General features: G+C 37.7%; 1 protein-coding gene across 1 annotated transcript in view; it reads right to left on the bottom strand.

Moving 5' to 3' along the window:
- The window catches only part of RNF17 (ring finger protein 17), a 43,196-nt gene that overhangs the window by 8,446 nt on the left and 16,564 nt on the right, over positions 1–18,186 (bottom strand). Inside the window, exons 13-28 of the mRNA XM_032207409.1 lie at positions 17,576–17,737; positions 16,248–16,437; positions 15,959–16,124; positions 15,298–15,488; positions 14,212–14,351; positions 13,589–13,738; positions 12,769–12,884; positions 10,742–10,862; positions 9,932–10,049; positions 7,077–7,301; positions 6,004–6,154; positions 3,336–3,454; positions 2,468–2,558; positions 1,550–1,665; positions 907–1,214; positions 213–376 (exon numbers count right to left, since the gene is read on the bottom strand). Of these exons, the coding sequence (XP_032063300.1) occupies positions 213–376; positions 907–1,214; positions 1,550–1,665; positions 2,468–2,558; positions 3,336–3,454; positions 6,004–6,154; positions 7,077–7,301; positions 9,932–10,049; positions 10,742–10,862; positions 12,769–12,884; positions 13,589–13,738; positions 14,212–14,351; positions 15,298–15,488; positions 15,959–16,124; positions 16,248–16,437; positions 17,576–17,737 (2,528 nt within the window). The remainder of the gene's footprint in view (positions 1–212; positions 377–906; positions 1,215–1,549; positions 1,666–2,467; positions 2,559–3,335; positions 3,455–6,003; positions 6,155–7,076; positions 7,302–9,931; positions 10,050–10,741; positions 10,863–12,768; positions 12,885–13,588; positions 13,739–14,211; positions 14,352–15,297; positions 15,489–15,958; positions 16,125–16,247; positions 16,438–17,575; positions 17,738–18,186) is intronic.

Here is an 18,186-nt window from a genome sequence, read left to right on the forward strand (position 1 = left end):
AATAATAACAACTGAAATAAGCAGACAGAATTCAACTTAAGATAAATGTAAAATCAGCAGTGATCAAAATTTAAAGCAGAATGAGCAGCTAGGCAGTGATATCAGCTGAACAAAAATAGAAGTTATACATTTTAGAGAGTCAAACCAGTTATTTATATTTACCATATACGTGCAAACGTTCACACGCACAGACAAAATACAGTCCAACTTACCTGGAGAGTACCACCGCCAAGTTCTACAACTTTACCTCGATACCAAAGGGTATCTGACCCTCTTATAACACAAGCTTCTCCTTTTTTCCAACAATAGGGTTCTAGAAGACCAAGGCACTTGAAGTTACTTTGTATTTCACTCATCAATTCCTTTAGTTTACTTTCTGGAAAAAAGCAACAAACAAACAACAATACAACAGTTGTCTACACAAAATTCAGTCTAACTTTCAACCACAAATTATTTTGATCACTTGAAGTCAGCATATTCCATGAAGAGACGTGTAAACATAAAATACATGTACTGCTCCAAAAAATGTTTTCAATACTGATACAATAGATATGTTCAATTTCTAGTAGATGCAAACATGACCACTTAGACATTGTTTTTCCAGCAGTGAGGCCATCAGTGATTCTGGATTCCAGCCTCTTGTGGTGCCATCTTGTGGGCATCTTTTTTTTTTTCCTTGCCTGAAAGCAGTGCAACCCCTACCCAGCTGAGCACAGCCCTCACTCCCAAGCTGAGGTCCTCATCCCATGAGGTCCCCATCCCAAGAGCAGCACTCCCAAACATGACCCTTGTGTAACAACGTTCTGATTCAGAACATGTCTAGAAGAACACCTATCCGGTACATTCTGATGTACCAGTGTGATCAGGTTCATAGACATAAATGTATTTTCTTGCATGCAATCTTACCAAATAATTTTGGTATCACATAAATAGTTCCATCATGTCCAACACAACTCACTACAGCTTGAAAAATTTTCGCTTCAGGTATGATGGGGGCTTTATATATTTCATGCATTTCCAAACGAACCAATGACTTGTACGTTTTACGTGGCTTCTGTTCACTCTCTGAAACATCCCCATCTTTCTCTTCAGCAGCGCTGTCTCTTACGCATGCAGTTTCTGAATCACAACTGTTCAGTTGTGGGTTCTCTTCCTCTAGACGTACTTCAGGATGTTTCTTGGGGACTGCACAAGCCACAGCAGCTTTGTGAGTTCTAGCAGATTCAATCAAATCACAACACGTTAACTGGTAAAGAACTTGGAAGTGTGAAATAAGATAATGGAATTAAAAAAAACACACACAGAAGATAGAAAATGCTTCTTTACACAGTGTTAAATATCTCACTAAACAACTTAAAGAACTGAAATGTGGAATGGGAAAACATAAAATACTCAAGAAACTTCACTTAAGATGGTGTTTTGTTGCTATATACACTGTAGAACATCCAGTTTTATTTTACTCATTAGTTTTGCACAATGTAGATCAAGTCTGAAAGAATATGAAAGTCTGAAGATCAATTCTGAAAGAATATAAAAGAAGTATCCAAACCTGTTGTTTCTAAAAGCCAAACCCTTTTTAATAAGGTGTTCTGAAATATCAATTAATTGTCCTGCTTCAACCTTGCAAAAAATTTTCACAGGCAACGCACAAGCCGTGTCACTTTCCTGCAAGAAGTTTGGAGAGCTTTAAAACATTGTTATAGGCATTTCCACTAAACTACTGGCACAGTTTTTAGTTCATCAGACTGCAAATCAGACTTAACAACTGATGCTCCCATCAGAGCACACGTTTACTTACTCCATATCACAGTTCTCGTCATTTTACCAACTGCTCTAAACATGACTTCAAATGAAGTAACAACAGAACCTTGCTTCTTCCCTTATCTGTTTTGATAGAATTAACAAGTAATTAATTTATTCTACAGCAGGAACCCCCTCATGGGTAACTTTCTCATCACTGCTTTTATTTCTAGACACATTTTAAAACCTGAGTGGCAGCTGCCCATAGACATTAAAAAAAAAAAAAATCCAACACTCATGGTAATTCAGTTTTGGTAAGTGATGGAAGTACAACACTGTACCTAAAACCGACCCACTTTTCAACTTCTGAAGCTTGAAAACTAATACAGTAGGTGCTAAAGTAATTCTCCTCAAGACCGTGAGTGCATCTGACTGAAAAGACCATCCATTACGTTTATCAGCAGCCAGTGATCCTGAAGATGTAAATGCTATTCTTCATTAAATAAGGATTATTTAGGATTATTATTTTTTTCCCTCCACTGGGTAGTCAAAGTGCTCTAATGCTCCAGTGAAGAGTGGAAAAAAGCAAAAGCATCTTTTAATTTACCAGTGAACAAAGTAATTACTTTCAGGACTCTCTGAAGAGTGTGAATATCCAGAAAAAAAAAGGTAACGAACAACTTGATACAGATTTTATAAATATGGCAAAAATATTTTGATTACAAACCTGTATGATTATTTTTGCTTGTGCCCCAGTCAGGTAATAGGATATACAGTCACACACTGTTGCTGTCCACTGCGTGCTTCCACCTGTTGGACTAACAAAAAAAGATTACCGCCTTTAGTACAAGAGAACTTACCCTTTACTGAGGTTTTAATATGTTTTGAAACTGCCTGCACTGTCAGGGAAAAAACAAAACAAAACACCACAATCTGCATTACAGTCAACAGTAAAAATAAACTGTTATTTGTTTCTCTATCTATAGTACAGGAAGAATTCATAAATATAAGCCCTAAAGTTTTAAACTGAGGAGAATGATCAGATCTAGAAGTATTTCTCGATTCTTTTAAGATAGGTGACAAATCCAGACTTCGCCTGCAAACTGAGCCTTTTATATTAATTTATGGAATGAGTATTACAAGTATGTTTTTCTGCACATTATAGACAAAAGCACACAAATGCGGAGAGGAATACGCCAATTCCCTCTTCTATTGTCTCTATAAAAAATCCTTTACATTTTCATGAGCTCTGATGCACCTCAAATTTTCAGTCAAGGCAAGAAACATTCAGTGAAATAAGAAAACCCTGCATTATCTATCCAGAGTTTTGTATAGTTCATCCCTTGAAACTTTAGTTCTGTATCACAGCCTGTTTTTACTGGTATGTAGCCTAACTCTTAGAAAACAAACAAACAAACAAACACACAACAAAACCTTTGCAAAAGAAATGACAACTCTCACTGCTCTTTTTTTTTTTTTATCCAAGGAGCAAACCATATCCAGATCTTAGGTCATCACCATTAATACAGGAAAATATTGCGCTATGTCGTTATCAGGTTTCTAATGCTGCAGCTTCAGTGTAAGGGAAAGGCTACCTTATGTCTACTAAGGAGCATTCAATTGCTAATGTCTTAATTCTCTTCATGCTTTCCTCAAGTTTTCTTAGACAGCTGATATCCACTGTTTTTTCAGCTCCAGAATCATAGAGCATTACCTGTTACAAACAAGAAACAAAACAGAAACCTCTCTCTTAACATTGCCTGTAACAACATGATAACTCCAAGCATGCCTGAACAGGGGAAAGAAAATTTAGCCTAACATTACCAAGATTTATAATGGAGTGAAATCATCAAGGTACACAATGATCAACGACCTTCTCACAACAAAAGTGGCAGTAAGAGATCACTGACAGGACAAAACACAAATGCTTTCACATGTAAACAACTTTACAGAGACTGTTAACTTGCTTAAGCTAATTTATTTTCCCTTAGTTGTGTCAGTGTATTTCTATTTCTAAACCTATGAACGCTGCATACCTTGCTGAAGTCAAGACAAGACCCCTGCTCCCCCCTTACTGCTGAGCTAATCACCTCACCGCGAACATGTTTGTCAAGCACAGTTTCCCACTTGAAATCCATGCTCACTTCTCACTTCCTGCTGTATATTTTGAGAAGGGTTTTGAATATTTTCTCTATCTTATTTCCAGAGAGTGAAATGAGGCTTATCAGACTGTAGTTCTTCAGATCCTCCTCCTTGACCTTCCTCAAGATTGGAGTGGCATTTGCTGTCTTCCAGGACCCCGGAACACCCCCCCATCACCATGACCTCTCAGAGATTGTAGAGAAGCCTTACACATTGGCCAGCTCCCTCCCTCAGCCCTCAGGGGTGCATCCCATCAGGTGCCAGTGGCTTGTGTATGTCCCCCTTATTTAAGGGTTTTCCATACCTGATCCTCATTCTCTTCTGTCTTTCTTGCTCCAAACTTTCTTACTGGGCCAAGCTTATCCTGAAGGTGCACCTTACTAGCACAGCAAGGTGAAAAAGGCATCAGGTACCTTGGCTGCTTCCATGTCCTTTGCACCATGCCTCCCACCCCATTCAGTGGAAGGCCCACATTTCCTCTATTTCTTTTATTGCCATTATACTTGTAGAAACCTTTCTTGCAGTCTTTCACATCCCACAAACTATCAACTCCAGGTAGGCTTTGGCTTTCCTGACCTTGTCCTAGCATGACCAGACAGCATCTCCATGCTGCTCCTGCCCTCCTGCTTCCACCTCTTCTATCCTCCTTCCCATGGTTTGTCACGAGTTTTGTCAGGAGCTCCATGGTCATCCAGGCAGGCCTCCTACTGCCTTTGCTTGACTTCTTCCATGTGGGATGGATCCACCTTGACCTTGGAGATGATGCTTGAAAATAACTCTTGGACCTCTCTTCCCTCTGGAACTTTATCCTATTGGATTCATTCAAGCAGATTCCTGAAGGAAGCCCAAGTTGGCTCTCCTGAAGTCCCAGGCTGTAATCCTGCCCTTTCCTTGCTGCTTCTTCTCAGATCCTGAGTTCTACCACCTTCTGGTCACTGCAGCGAAGGCTGCCCACTACTTTCACATCCTTGACCAGTTTTTCCTTGTTCATCAACATCATTTTTAGCAAACTACTTCCCCATGCCAGCTCTTCAGTCACCTGTGTTGGAAAATCATCATCAATGCACTCCAGAAAACTCCAGGATTGCTTCTGCTTTACTGCATTGCCCTTCCAGCAGATAACTCATGAGGACCTGAGCCTGAAAACTGGCTTTTTCCAGTTGTCCTAGTAAGTCTTCTGCTTCCATATCAGGTGATCTGTAGCAGACATTCACCACAGTACCCACAGCAGTTTGCCCTCTAATTCTAACCCATAAACTCTCAGCTGGCAAAAGTGCTGTGTTTTCCAGCAGCTCTCTCTCGTAAAGGTTGACTGGCCCTTCATGCAGCTAACATTTCATGCAATCAATATAACAATAAATAATTGCTATCTGTAGAATCGTAACTTTAAAAAGTTGTGGTAATTCCAGCATTTCCAACTGACATGGTAACTGACATGGCTTTTTGAGGGCTCTCCGCCTCAGAAAGCAGGTGATGATGCAAAATAAGCATAGGAAGTCCCGCTTTTCCTTCCTATGAAGCGCATCCCTGAGGCGTAATGTGGTGATGCTGGGGAGAACCAGCTGTAAACCAGCCCTGGATAATCGGTATTACTACAAAGCCAGGCTTCTGAAGGAAGCAGTCATCTACCCGCATCTAGGACTGTGTGAGAAGTTACACCTCCATGGCACAGTGCTTCGTCACCAGCACAGGGTTCAAGGAAGAGCACGACTCCATGTTCCTGCAGCGTGGCACTTGGTTCAGCTGGCCCCATCTTCCAAGCAAGGCTCATTAGGTTTGACTTAACATCCCCCTCAGGTTTGCACTGCTTCTGGAATCTGAGCTGAAGTGCTGGGCTGCAGCTGGGCAATCTGTGCTGTGCTGCCAAGTGCAGCATGAACAGACACAAAGTCAACCTCGTGAGCCTTTTTTGACTATCAGGTTCCCTGCTAAATGCGTTTGAGCTTTATGAGGCAGTAATCTCATTTGTAACAATGTACAGTGCAACTTAAAAGGCTTGACTAAAGCAAAAAGCCATACGAGAAAATACTAGCAGAGAAGCAGCTTAAGTTTTAGATTATTTAATCAATGCATGATTATAAACTTAAAAAAAAAATGAACCCTCTTATGATGGGAGCTTACCTCTGCAGTTGTTTCAGAGACAATCTTGCTTATCTGACCTCTTTGCCACTGTTTCAATTCGTGTACATACACAGCACAGTGCATATTACACTCCCACTTCACTGACTCTGGCTGGGATTCTTTGTAGAAGGCAGCCATCTTCTCCTGTAAACTAACATTGAACAACGCACATTCCTAGTGGTAATATTTTATCGGATGAGTGCAGGGTATTATTTAGTCAATTACTAGTTAACTAGCATACACTAACAATTTTAGAAGTTGTTTAACAGACGCATAATGCTACAGTTTTACTTTATGGCACATTAGGAATACATGAAACGAGGCTGTAAAAACAGATGCAATCCATTTAAGATTCTTGAACAGCACTTTCTTGAACAGATGAATTTATCTGAGGGATTATGGACCTTCTGTATGGCACTATTTGAAAAATGGACTGTTTTCTCTTTACGACTTTAGTGTGTGGCATTCATTTAGCACCATGACTAATTTAATGGGAGTCTAGATAGGCAGATGCAAGGAAGTAAAAAGAAGAAAGGAAGGAAAAGTAAGAGGCAGCAAATAAGGAACTTGCACTAGGCACTGACATTGATTTCAACATCTTCAAGCAGCAGGTAGCGTTACCTAAGCAGACTGCTTCCAGGTACCCAAGTAAAGTTGGTATGTTGTTTAGAAGTTGCTTTCAAGCTTTTCTAACAGCATATTAGAATCATGGAGAAAGAAATAATTTAACTGAAGTTACAAGACTTAAAAGATATTGCTATTTAGATTTCTAACAAAGAAAAGAGGAGAAGAAAAAGCAGAAATATTTAGTCTTTCTGGATAGTGTACTTAGTACATGAAGTGTAATTTGCAATAGGAGTTAGGTCATGTACTTAATTTGGAATCACAAATATTTAATGAATTACAACATAGTGCGTATCTGTGTTTTGTTCCTGTACTTTTTTCAAAGCAAAACAAATCAAAAACATTTGAAGAGTACCCACTGCTAAATGCAATCCTAAGCAGTTTGCTCTAACTATACCTTCATCCATTTATAACATAAACATCTCTCTAGAAAAGCTGCATGCGAGTACCTTTTCAGTATACTTCCTGATGACAGCCACTGTATAAAGATTTTACTGGGAGACACCACATGGCTAATTCTCACTTGTAGCTCTTTCTTAGCAAGCGATCTGAAATCCCTTTCTTCCTCCAGTGGTCTCATGTTTATAGGATTTAAATCTTTCAAGTTTTCAGCAGTTTCCTCTACGGGAACATCCCATATTTCATTGGGCCTTACAGAAGTACTTTCAACGTACCTGTAAAGAACATAAAATAATCAGAATCCGAATATCAAACACATTTTCAACAATCAAGAGGAGCTCAATGGTTACAATTAACCACATTAAGAACAAAGAAAAAACTTAGAAAAGCAGAAAAAAAAACAAACAAAAGCATTTGTGAAAAGTCCTTCAACACTCATGATAGTAGCTTTCTTTTAATGTTCCTTCAGGAAGTATCCTTGCAAATTTTACAGTCAGATGTAGGCTGCCAGAAGAGAAGCAAGCCTGATATAAAACAAACTGCAAAAGATTAATGCTCATGTCTGGATAAAAGATACCAAATTGCTTTCCAGAAGCATGCTATTAGTAATGTTGCCTCTGGGTGAAACTTGCAACATCGAGATATGTACATAACTGTTTCAGAAGTAAGGAAATACTAAGCCCATGAAACCTTTACCTTTCTAGCATTCCCTGAGGATACAACTTAACACCTTTCCTAATTAGAGTACTCCATGAAGCTGGTCATGTGAATACCCTGATGAAAACTTGTTTTAATAGTGTGAACCAGACAGAATAAAGCCCAAAAGCAATCAAGCCTTGGCTGGTACACAGCAATCCATTTGGGAAACAGCCCAGCCTACAGCTTGGAAAATCATCTGTTAATGCAAAAAGAACTGGCTTATTGAAAATACCACAGACTGAGGGAAACAGCAAGCTTAACTGCTTACCATTTCTGGGCCTCCAAGAAGAAAATTCCAAGTTTTCAGAGATCTACTACCTCTCTTTTCATTCACAGGAATTAAACTATTGGAGATAATATTCCTTACTATTTAGGTATTGAGTCATTCACAACATCCTGAAATGAGCACCACAATTCATCTATACGCCTGCCTCATGTACAAGGAGTCTGAACAATCACATGGTCCCCACCCAGAGGCAGTCTGCAGTGGCAAGCACCTCCAAATTAGAAACATGTTACACACCCTAGAGCCCCCTCTGGTAACTCCAGTATAGCATTATTATTGCAGACCATCAGAAAAAAAATAAATTTGGAATGAACTTCAGAGTTCAAGAGTTTTTCTTTACCTTTATGTACTTAACTCAGGAGTAGGGTTACTGATGTTTGCTAATTAATATTGCTTCTCAGCAAGTACTCTTTACTGGAGCACTGTGCTCTCCTGCTTACACCATCTCATACTCATTTAGAGCTGACGTTGGTGTTCCTGAACATCACTGAACAGAGTAAGCGTTTGACAGATGTGATTCTGGATGTTCTAAAAATAGGTTTAAATTCATCTCCAGTCTCTCGCTTTGTTGCAGGCCATCTGTCTTCACAAATGTAAAATTCAGGGAGAAAAGTGCAACAAATTATCTATGGAGGGCCAGAGCCACAAGCGTAAAACAACGTAAGCCAAGACCCTCTGAAAAAAACAGAGCAATCCCTTTACCACCCCCCACTAATATAAGGATCATTCCAACTAAAAGGAATATTGAGTATAGAAGTTAAAGTGTTGGTGGTGCAAGGCAAGGTCTGCAAGGGGAGCTTCTGTAAGAAGGGACCAAAGGAGGGAGGAGGAGTGAGGTGTTTGAATTGAAGTAAGATTAGGAATGAAGATTTAAAGGGGGAAGACAGGAATTATGTTTGCCTTCTGTTTTCCAGTACCTGAATCTATTAACAATTGTTGTATTAACAATTTATGTTAATCAATAATGAATTAAGTTAAATTTCCCAAGTTGAGTCTGTTTTGCCAGTAACAGCACTTGGTAAGTGCTTTCCCTGGCTTTGTTTTAAGCCATGAGTTTTCTTGTTCCTGGTTCTGTTTTCCCTGCTGTATAAATATGGAGGTGTGAGTGAACAAACAACTGTATGGCTGAGGCCAACCCACCACACATAGTTAAAACCCAACAGATCACTCAAGTTACCAAAGTCTTACAGCATCTTATATGAAGGTAACATATCCATTTGTTTGCAGGCTGACACCAGGCTTTTAAGTATAGCTGAACCACAACAAAAGAAAATACCCTAGTGACAACAAAGCAATCCAACAGAAACAATTCAGGTTTAAATAAAGCTGCTTAACTTTACAAAAAGCTATTAAAAATGTCATCGGTACAATAATAGTGTTCTTAGGATTTATTTGTATTTCTGAACTAAGAGATGAAAAGCCAATTACTTGCTTCCTCTTGAAAAAAGCAGAACTTGAATTCCACTTTCAAAACAAAAGCTATTTAACAATCGTTTTATTCTCATCAGCAGTCAGAAGTTATTAAGGAATAATTATTGATCTTCACGAATATACTCATAGATTATATCTTTTCTAAAAGCCAACAAACTACATGGAGCAGGACTGTCTCCAAAGGCCTTATCTCTTCCCAACTCTTCTGTCTGTCACTGTTGTAGTTGGTTACCCGAGAGTTTCTCTTCTAGTAGCAGAACTTCCAAAGAGATGAGTTACCTTAAGTGTACTTCAAACATGTAAGGGTGGATATTTCTTTTCTTAATACAAAAGAATGGGAACCTTAATAACCAGTTTGGGAAGATTCATCACAAAAGTGGCCAATTCCAGCCACTCAGGTGACATACTAAAGCCAACAGTTCTGTTTCACAAATCCAGTATTTCCAAAGACTTTTGAGTTATTTTGTGTTATGCAGAGCAAACACATACCCAGGTATGTAGGATGCAAGGTTCTCTTTAACCAGCTGGCAGTTAATACTGGAGCCTCTTCCATGAAGAGCGTGGGAGTCAAAGAGTTTAACAGATAAAATGTTGTTCTTCAAAACCTCTGTGAATTAATAACAAACATAGTAGTAATCAATTACAGTAAAGACCACTTATTCTTCCAGAGACACAGCAAATGGTATGAAGCAACAAATTTTGTGAAATTACATATGATTTATAGAATTGATTCTGAGCCATCAACAAGATAGAGAGGTTTAGCTTTGCACACATCTGTAAAATCAGAAGACACTAATTACAAGAAACCAACTGCTGCATGTAATTTCAAGTATTAGATAGGCTCCAAACCACTGTTCTGTGCATATTGAAAAACAACTACCTGCATATTAACAATAACTGGTATTGAGAAAAGTTCTACTAAGGCATACATATGTTAATCAAAATTTGTTTTTGGGGGTTGGGGATGTTTTAGAGCAACAACAATCACATTCACAGCTACCATTAAAGTCAGGAATTGTTGAGGGTTACTGGAATTTTGGAAACAAGGTCATCTTATAAACCAGGATATTTAAATCCTGTTCCACCAGCATGGCCCACAACAAGAGATGTAACAGAACTTTCATCTGAGGTTGTGTCTTTTACACCTCCTTCAGTTAGTTCATGTCTGGATGTGCACACTCCAGGCTACCCATCACAAGTACGGATATAAACGTTTCAAAGACGTAATAGTACATGTTTCTATATTTGAGTTCATTTAATAATACTTAAGCAGAAACCAACACACTTGTGATAACTTACCAACAATTGAACACACCATAAATTTATCTTCAGTCATTTCTTCAAATCTTCTTGTGGCTTCTCTGTTCCACTCATCTGCTGCTTTGTAAGGCTCAATGTAAGCCAGCCTACACTTGATTGCCTGAAAAACAACTCAAATTATCCATTTGCCATCACGTATCAATAACATCCCATTAGAATAAAACCAAACAACACCTTGATTTTGCACCCATGCAGGACAGCATGACCAGGATTCGACAACATTTGATCAGACTTAAGACCCACATGGTCCCCCAACCCTGTAGCCTGCAGATGGACATAAAGCTCAAACTCAGTAACAGTCTTGCTGAAATAGAGCTTACTTCTCCTTGCCTCCCTTCATGGGTAGGTACAGAATTGGAGGCAGAGGACAACAAAGGTTATTACAGAGAGATTAAGAGGAAAACTTTAAACCTGTTTTGCTTAACTTAATGTAGCGACACAAACTTAAAACATTTAAGCCTAACGTGACTACAACAAGGATTTTACAGAGATGCCAGAACACCACAGAACTTATGTCAGAAAACTTCTGGAGGTTTTTGGAGGTTTTGGTAAGGTATTATGATGACAAAAAAAAAAAAAAAAAAGACAAATCTGATGAGATGAAGTACTTTGTTTAAAATAATTCCTCTTTAGCATCTTTACTTCAAAGCTTGGTACCTATACTACAGCTCAATTTTAAGTTAGTTAACTGAATATTACTATTTCTTCCTTCTTGTTTATTGCACAAAAAGTAAGAAGAGTAACAGAGGCTGGGAAAAAAAAGAGAAAGGAAATAAGGGTAATGGAAATAAGCATGTTTGGGAGATATTCTTAGGATACAGGCAGTCAGGAATAAGAAAATAAGACTGACTGACAGGTTAAATAACTGTTAGACAAAAAGGGCTGTGGATGCCAAAACCAACAATACTTTAACACTTCTCATTCCAGTTTTGGCACTATTTCTGCAGTACCAAAGTCATTTAAAATGAGTGCAAACTGCATTAATAGGCTTCTCCTTTAACAGCCTAATTAACATCTCTTGTAACAACCAATTCACACTTACGTCTACAGAATACATGATCGTGTATTAAGAGTTAACAATGCTTACGTGCAACAGGACAGACCTGCACACAAGCAGCTTCACTTCTGATACTCCTACCTTCTGAATCCTCGGTTTTGCAGTGTTGTATTCATTCATGTTTCAGAGGATTTTAAATCCTTTTTTTTTCTTTTAATTGAAGAGATATGAAACCATAACAATGCAAGCAAATGCAGGCCTGCGCATCTTTCTACTACTTGCCTTAAACCTAATAGCGATAGGAAGTATTTCTTAAGTTCCTGCAACAGCAAAAGCATTTTGCCATTTTCAGTGTTTCCTCTCCCTTGCTGTCATTATAGAACAGCTGAATTATTTCTGTTGAAACTCTTCCCAGAAACATCTGTTCAAAATATAAACAGCTAAATCCTGTTTTTTGTACAAGATGCCAGCCAATGTTAGTTACAACAGTCACTACTTCCGTGGCCTAAAACAGGCTATAAAACCTATCAAAAAACACATCAAGTTTTAAAGCTTAGAAAAATTAGGATTGACAACCAGAACTATCTGATGAACAATAGAAGTTTTTTTTTTTTTTTTTAAACTTGTGTGCATTTTTTGTTTGACAGAAATACTTTTTCCCACCCATTTTTTTCCTTGCCAAGAGGGGAAACTCCCTTCAAACGAAAAGTTTAGAAAATACCCAACTTCAAATGCTTTAAAACAAAGATACAGTTCTATTAGATTACTGTTTGAAAATGTTACAATGTGAAAATTAATTATGCTTTCTATGATGGAGTAAAAGGAAGTATTTGAATAAACATACACACCCACATACACACCCCAACCCAAGGTAACACTGGATTTCAATTGAAACTGACATCACTTAATTGACATTTCATTTACTTGATAATCTTAGCAATTCTGTATTTCCCTTTCCATCCATCTGCATTTTATTTATTTTCAGTTGTTAGTTTGAGCAATAACTTACCTTTTCTGGAAAGCTGAGAATCTCATCTTCTGCTTTGCATATGTCTTTAAGAGTTACATTAGCGACGCTGCCAAGGTCAACGTACTTGACCACAACTTCTTGTGAACGTGGCAGCCCTTCAAGAAAAACAATCCAGGGACAAAATCTTCAAGTTATTACAAACAAAAAGGAGTATCAAATCCAAGCAAAATCATCAGAATTTCAAAGCAAAGTCCACATTTACACCCTTTTAAAAATATCACATTTTCACATGATCTACAAGCTAATGATTTTTTTTTTGTTTGTTTAAATGTAAGAGTCAGCTCTTTTGGATTCTTGACTTAAGTTTAAGCATTCTGAACCCGATACATCTCATCATTTTAAGAGATGCTGGCATATTAACTACATGCCAAGGAGACATGCAAGCACACATCCATGCACATTAAGTACACTGCCCATACAGGCATCTTAGAGGTCTCCCTCTGCCTCCAATACTTTGGCAATTACTACAGGAATTACTACCCCATACTAATTACAACCAGAGGTTGGATATAATAGACAAATCTGTAGCTGAAGCTAATGTGAAATATTAAAATATGTAATAGAATTTCAATACCAAAAAGTAATTGTACCATTTCTTTTGCGTCAAGGGATATGAAGCACAGAGTAAGAAAAAAATACAACAAACATCAGCAGTATTGAATTTATGAACCTAGCTGTTAGAATGACTGCCTAATAGATGTAACGGTTGGTTTTTTATTCATTATTCACATCCAATGGGTGACTGATCAAGCGGGACATCTGATTTTGTTACTTAGCATTACAGCAGAAGAACCAGAACCTGTAATTTGTGCTCTGTACCAATTCCCATCTTTGTGTTTTGCAATACAGGGTTGGCCTTCAACTGGGCAGACAATTTGCAAGTCTTCGCTATCCTGGTATTTGTGTCTCTCTTTGTTTTTCTTTGGAAAAGCTGAAGTATCCAGGCTATCTACCTAAATTAAGAGCAACAAAACATTCTGTAACACATACAGATCAGAATTCTTAATTTTCAGCAGTATTTTTGTTCTTTTAAAGGAAATTATTTCTGGCAGTGTATTTTGTACTCCTTACCCCCATACTGACGAATAATTCACTTCACGTGTTCGTAACTAAAGACCCTAAAGATTATTGAATATTGCCCTGCTCAGTCACTATTCTTAACACCAAACTACCACACACCCCCATGGAAATTAACCATGTAAGCAAACTGTCAAAAAATTTGAGGGCATTCCAGAAATTCCTGCATTTAATTAGGATTAATCTAGAATTCTTACAGCTAATCTAGTATGTTAATTCCAGAAATCCTATGACGACTAACATCAGAAAATAATGGAAACTGTAACTCATTTGTTGTGTACTCCAAGTAGCTCAACAAAAAAATACCTGTACAGAGTTCTATTTAAACAGACCTCATTTCTAAACTTACCAATTGCAGATAGAAATCACTCGGACTATTTATGTGGCAAACTACAACAAAGACTTCTTTTTCTTCTGGTATCTTAGGTGGTTTATACCGCAAGACCGTATTATTTTCTAAGTGATTAGGAAGATGTGACTTAAACCTAAGGTACAAAAAGAGTTTGAGTAATTTTTGTCAAAGTTGACTGAGAAGGAAGACTTATATTCGTATGTCAGTTTTACTATGAAAAAATGAAAGAAAACATTTCAAAAGTAACTTGTTCCACATTTGTGTGAACAGCTTGAACTTTCCTTCTTGCAGTTTGCACAGCCAATTCTAATTTCTCCCCCAACAAATCTACCACAGTAGTAAGATATCTGCCAGCTGTCCCCTTTAAGTATTTTATTTGGGAAACAGAAATGTGCATTTAAATTGTCCCCTCTCTACCCCCCAAAAAGGCGAAGCCCACTATATTGACAGGACATTTTTAAGTCTTCTTTCCCTCACTTATGAGAGGAAAACAATTACCAGAGGAATGCAGATGCAGCAGAAGTCATCTCCCACATATCATTACCATCAGCCTAATAACCACCAAAGCACTCACTGTTCTTTTCTATCTCCTGTCTCTTTTGTTAGTCCCTCCGAAACAGCCCCCTTCTGTCCCAATGCCAACGTCAAGCTCCCCCTTATACCCACCCTACTGTGACCAGCCTGGCTGTCACTGCCTCCCGTCCAAATCAAAGATACAAGGCTGGTTTTGGCATGCTTTTCTCTCAGCAGGGGATGCTGAATGACATGGGGGTAAAAGGAGAAACCATTGTTCTCAAACTTACACAGAAATTTAGATTTGATAGTTTTCTGAAATAAAGTTCATTGTCCAATTAAAGTTCTGATTAGAGAAAACGAACATGTTTAGTGTTTATTAGCGAAGGCAAAAAAGGGCATCAACAGATATTGTTGAACATGAACACATCACACACTAACACACGGAACACTGCAAAAACAACTTGCTCAATCAACTTCACTTTTTAAGTTCCAGTATCATTTATGACATTATCATTACTCCATTATCATTTCTGTCATAAGAGCATAGACCAGATGACACTTACCTTGCCAAGTCCAAAAAAACTAACGCATCCTTGAGGGATACGGGCATGTCACTGCTGATTTTATTATGTGGAGGTTTTTTCAAATCCACAATGAGAACGCCATTCTCTTCTCTAAATATGGTCATTAGAACAACTTTATTATTGACCATCCCTAAAAAGTTTGTCTTTGCTTCCTCTCCCCAACTTTCACTCTGTTAGAGAGAAAACAAAAGTCCTGATGATATCTGAGAGTCAAAGAAGACAGAAACAAGGAAGTGAGCATGGATGCATCTGAACAGAAGCGCATTCAGTATTTCCTAAGAGCACAGATTGTTTAGTTCATATCCAGGACAACACAAGATAATACCATTTTGTGATAGACCATTAAGTATTTTAACTGCATAAAACTAAGTCAAGCTGATATTAAAATCTGAAATGTATGAGCATAAACCCAGAGGCTTTCTAAAGGCAGACTGCTGTTAAGTTTGTTTCCTTTCCAACTAAAGCAACGCAAGCCATCTTTTAATAGATACACATATACTTTAAAATATACTCTGTATTAGTAAGTTTTATTCTGTTTAGACTGGAGTAAGATCGTGGTACATTATGCACTCAAATTCTTTAATGTAAATCTTAAAATAAATAAAATTCTCCTGAAGTAGCAGAGACAACTTTTACTTACTGCATTTTTGGGAACAATATCTTTCAATGAACACTGGACTGCTAAAGGAGGAACAGCTCCAAGTTCTGCCTCAATATTCTTATCTGGCTTCCTTACAAACAAGCAGATGTCATCAGGTTCAATAGTTTGCAAAGGAGAAGGTTCAGGTTGTTCAGCAGCATCATACCTATTGCCAATGAGGAAAAAAAAAAGCTACTGAAGCATATTTGCTGACTGTTTCTTAACAGAAAAACTCTTAAGTGTCAACTCTCAAAGGACAAATGCAGAGAACAACTCTTTGTGAACATACCCTGAGAAAATTAAAGCTTCTGAACTCCCAACATCAATCAGAAATACTTCCATCACTGCCACATCACAAACTTTGTATCTTATTGGATCAGAAGGCTTCTCTTCTTTTTTACTTTTTACAGGGATTAGTTTGGTGATAGTTCCACGACACCACATTCCAGTTTCCTTGCTCTTTATGAAAATTTCAACACCTACATGGAAGGAAAAAAAGCCTAAATTAAGAATTAATATATATTTTACACTCTAAGTATTATTTCTGTTCTGCCTGACATTCCGTTGTTGTCCATCTTCCACACAGGTAGTAAGATCAGTGCTGCTAAACAAAGACACAAAAACATTAATAACCTTGTCTTAGTATCTGTGTCCCCTCATTCATTTACACAATGTCTGTGCAGCTAGGAGACAGTTGGCTTATATTAACAAATCATTTCTGGTAAGCCTTCTATACCTTTTACTGAAATGCCATTAAAGTCTAGTCGAGTCACAAATAGTTCTGTCAAAGTCAGATAAGAAAACTGTATGAAAAAAAAGTCTACTCCACAAACATCAAAACATTCAAAAATATACATACTTCACAAGTTCCCTACGTCTGCATAACATACCCAATGTTCATCAATTTTCAATTGAAAATTTTCAATTTTCATCTCCAAAATTCAGAAAAAACACTGTAATAAAACCACCTATACTTTCCAATGTGATTTTTGATTCTGCTCTGTATTCAGGATTGTAACATACTTTTTATCACTTTTCTGAACACCTTCTAGGAATAAGTAACATTGTCAACATGTAAGGCCGAGTATTTTTTTTTTAATTACTTAGCCATACATTCTTATTTTGTCTTTCATTTTATTTGCAGAATGGTTTCTATCCAGTCAGTGAACTGTAAACATAAACCATCTACCTACCAGAAGTGGCACGTTGCTTGCATAAGAGAAAGCAAATTTACTGAGGTAATGAAAGAACAAGTCTGTTCATTACAATCAGTATTCTAAAAAAAGACCTTAGCAGCTAACAAGCATCACCTAACACTGGAAGACATCAACATTTACAGCCAGGCGTGTTCCTGCTGTTAGTTTATACACTGGATTTGGTAAGGCCAGTTAGTGAAGAAACTTTTTTGTGTTTCCGTAATTTCCATTTTTAAGATTTAATACAAGTCTACTTTACAAAACAGTTTTAATTGTAGATTCCAGAATACACTGAAATACTTTCCTTGGAAAAGGAATGGGAAAGGAAAAAAAGAAATAGAGAAAGAAAACCTTACTGAAGAAGATATACTAAAGGATGGTAATTTAAGCTAGCTCATGCATTTAGAAATGATTCATTTACCTAGTTCCAGAACATCTGAAGGCAAGAAATAGGAACTTTTACAACAACAGAATTTATTCAATTTCTCCTCCAAAAAAGCACCTTCTTTCTTCTGCGAGTACCGACGAATATAGAAGTGGCATGGATTTACAACATGGCTTACAAACACTAGCTCTGTTGAACCTGAGCAAGACAAAAAAACCACACTGATCAAACGCTGTCCAAGTGACTCCAGTGAGACACTATTAGACATGGGATTAGTTATGTTGCAATCGTGTAATATCTCATTACCTCAAACAGCTTTCAATGTGAAGTCTGCTTGCACTTGTTTCAAGCGAGTTACACATTTGCCTCCTGATTAAGTTTGTTCTTTTTAATGAGTAAGAACTACCTCCTCTGAGCCACCCTGCAAAACTGAAGGCTGTCTCAATACTTACAAAGTGGCCTCCTGAACTTACAGAGGTAATTCAGAGCTTTTATTCCCTCTACTTAACAGAGAAGTACAAAGCTCCTAGAAAGTAAGCTGGAAAGCTTAATACAGCTGCTTCTGAGAACAGAAATCCTAAGCACTTTTGTACAGCAATTCAGCGTTACTGCATCAGTCTCTAGCTTGTCCCAAGTAGACTAGGAAA

This window comes from Aythya fuligula, chromosome 1, assembly GCF_009819795.1.
Source record: "Aythya fuligula isolate bAytFul2 chromosome 1, bAytFul2.pri, whole genome shotgun sequence".
NCBI lineage: Eukaryota > Metazoa > Chordata > Aves > Anseriformes > Anatidae > Aythya > Aythya fuligula.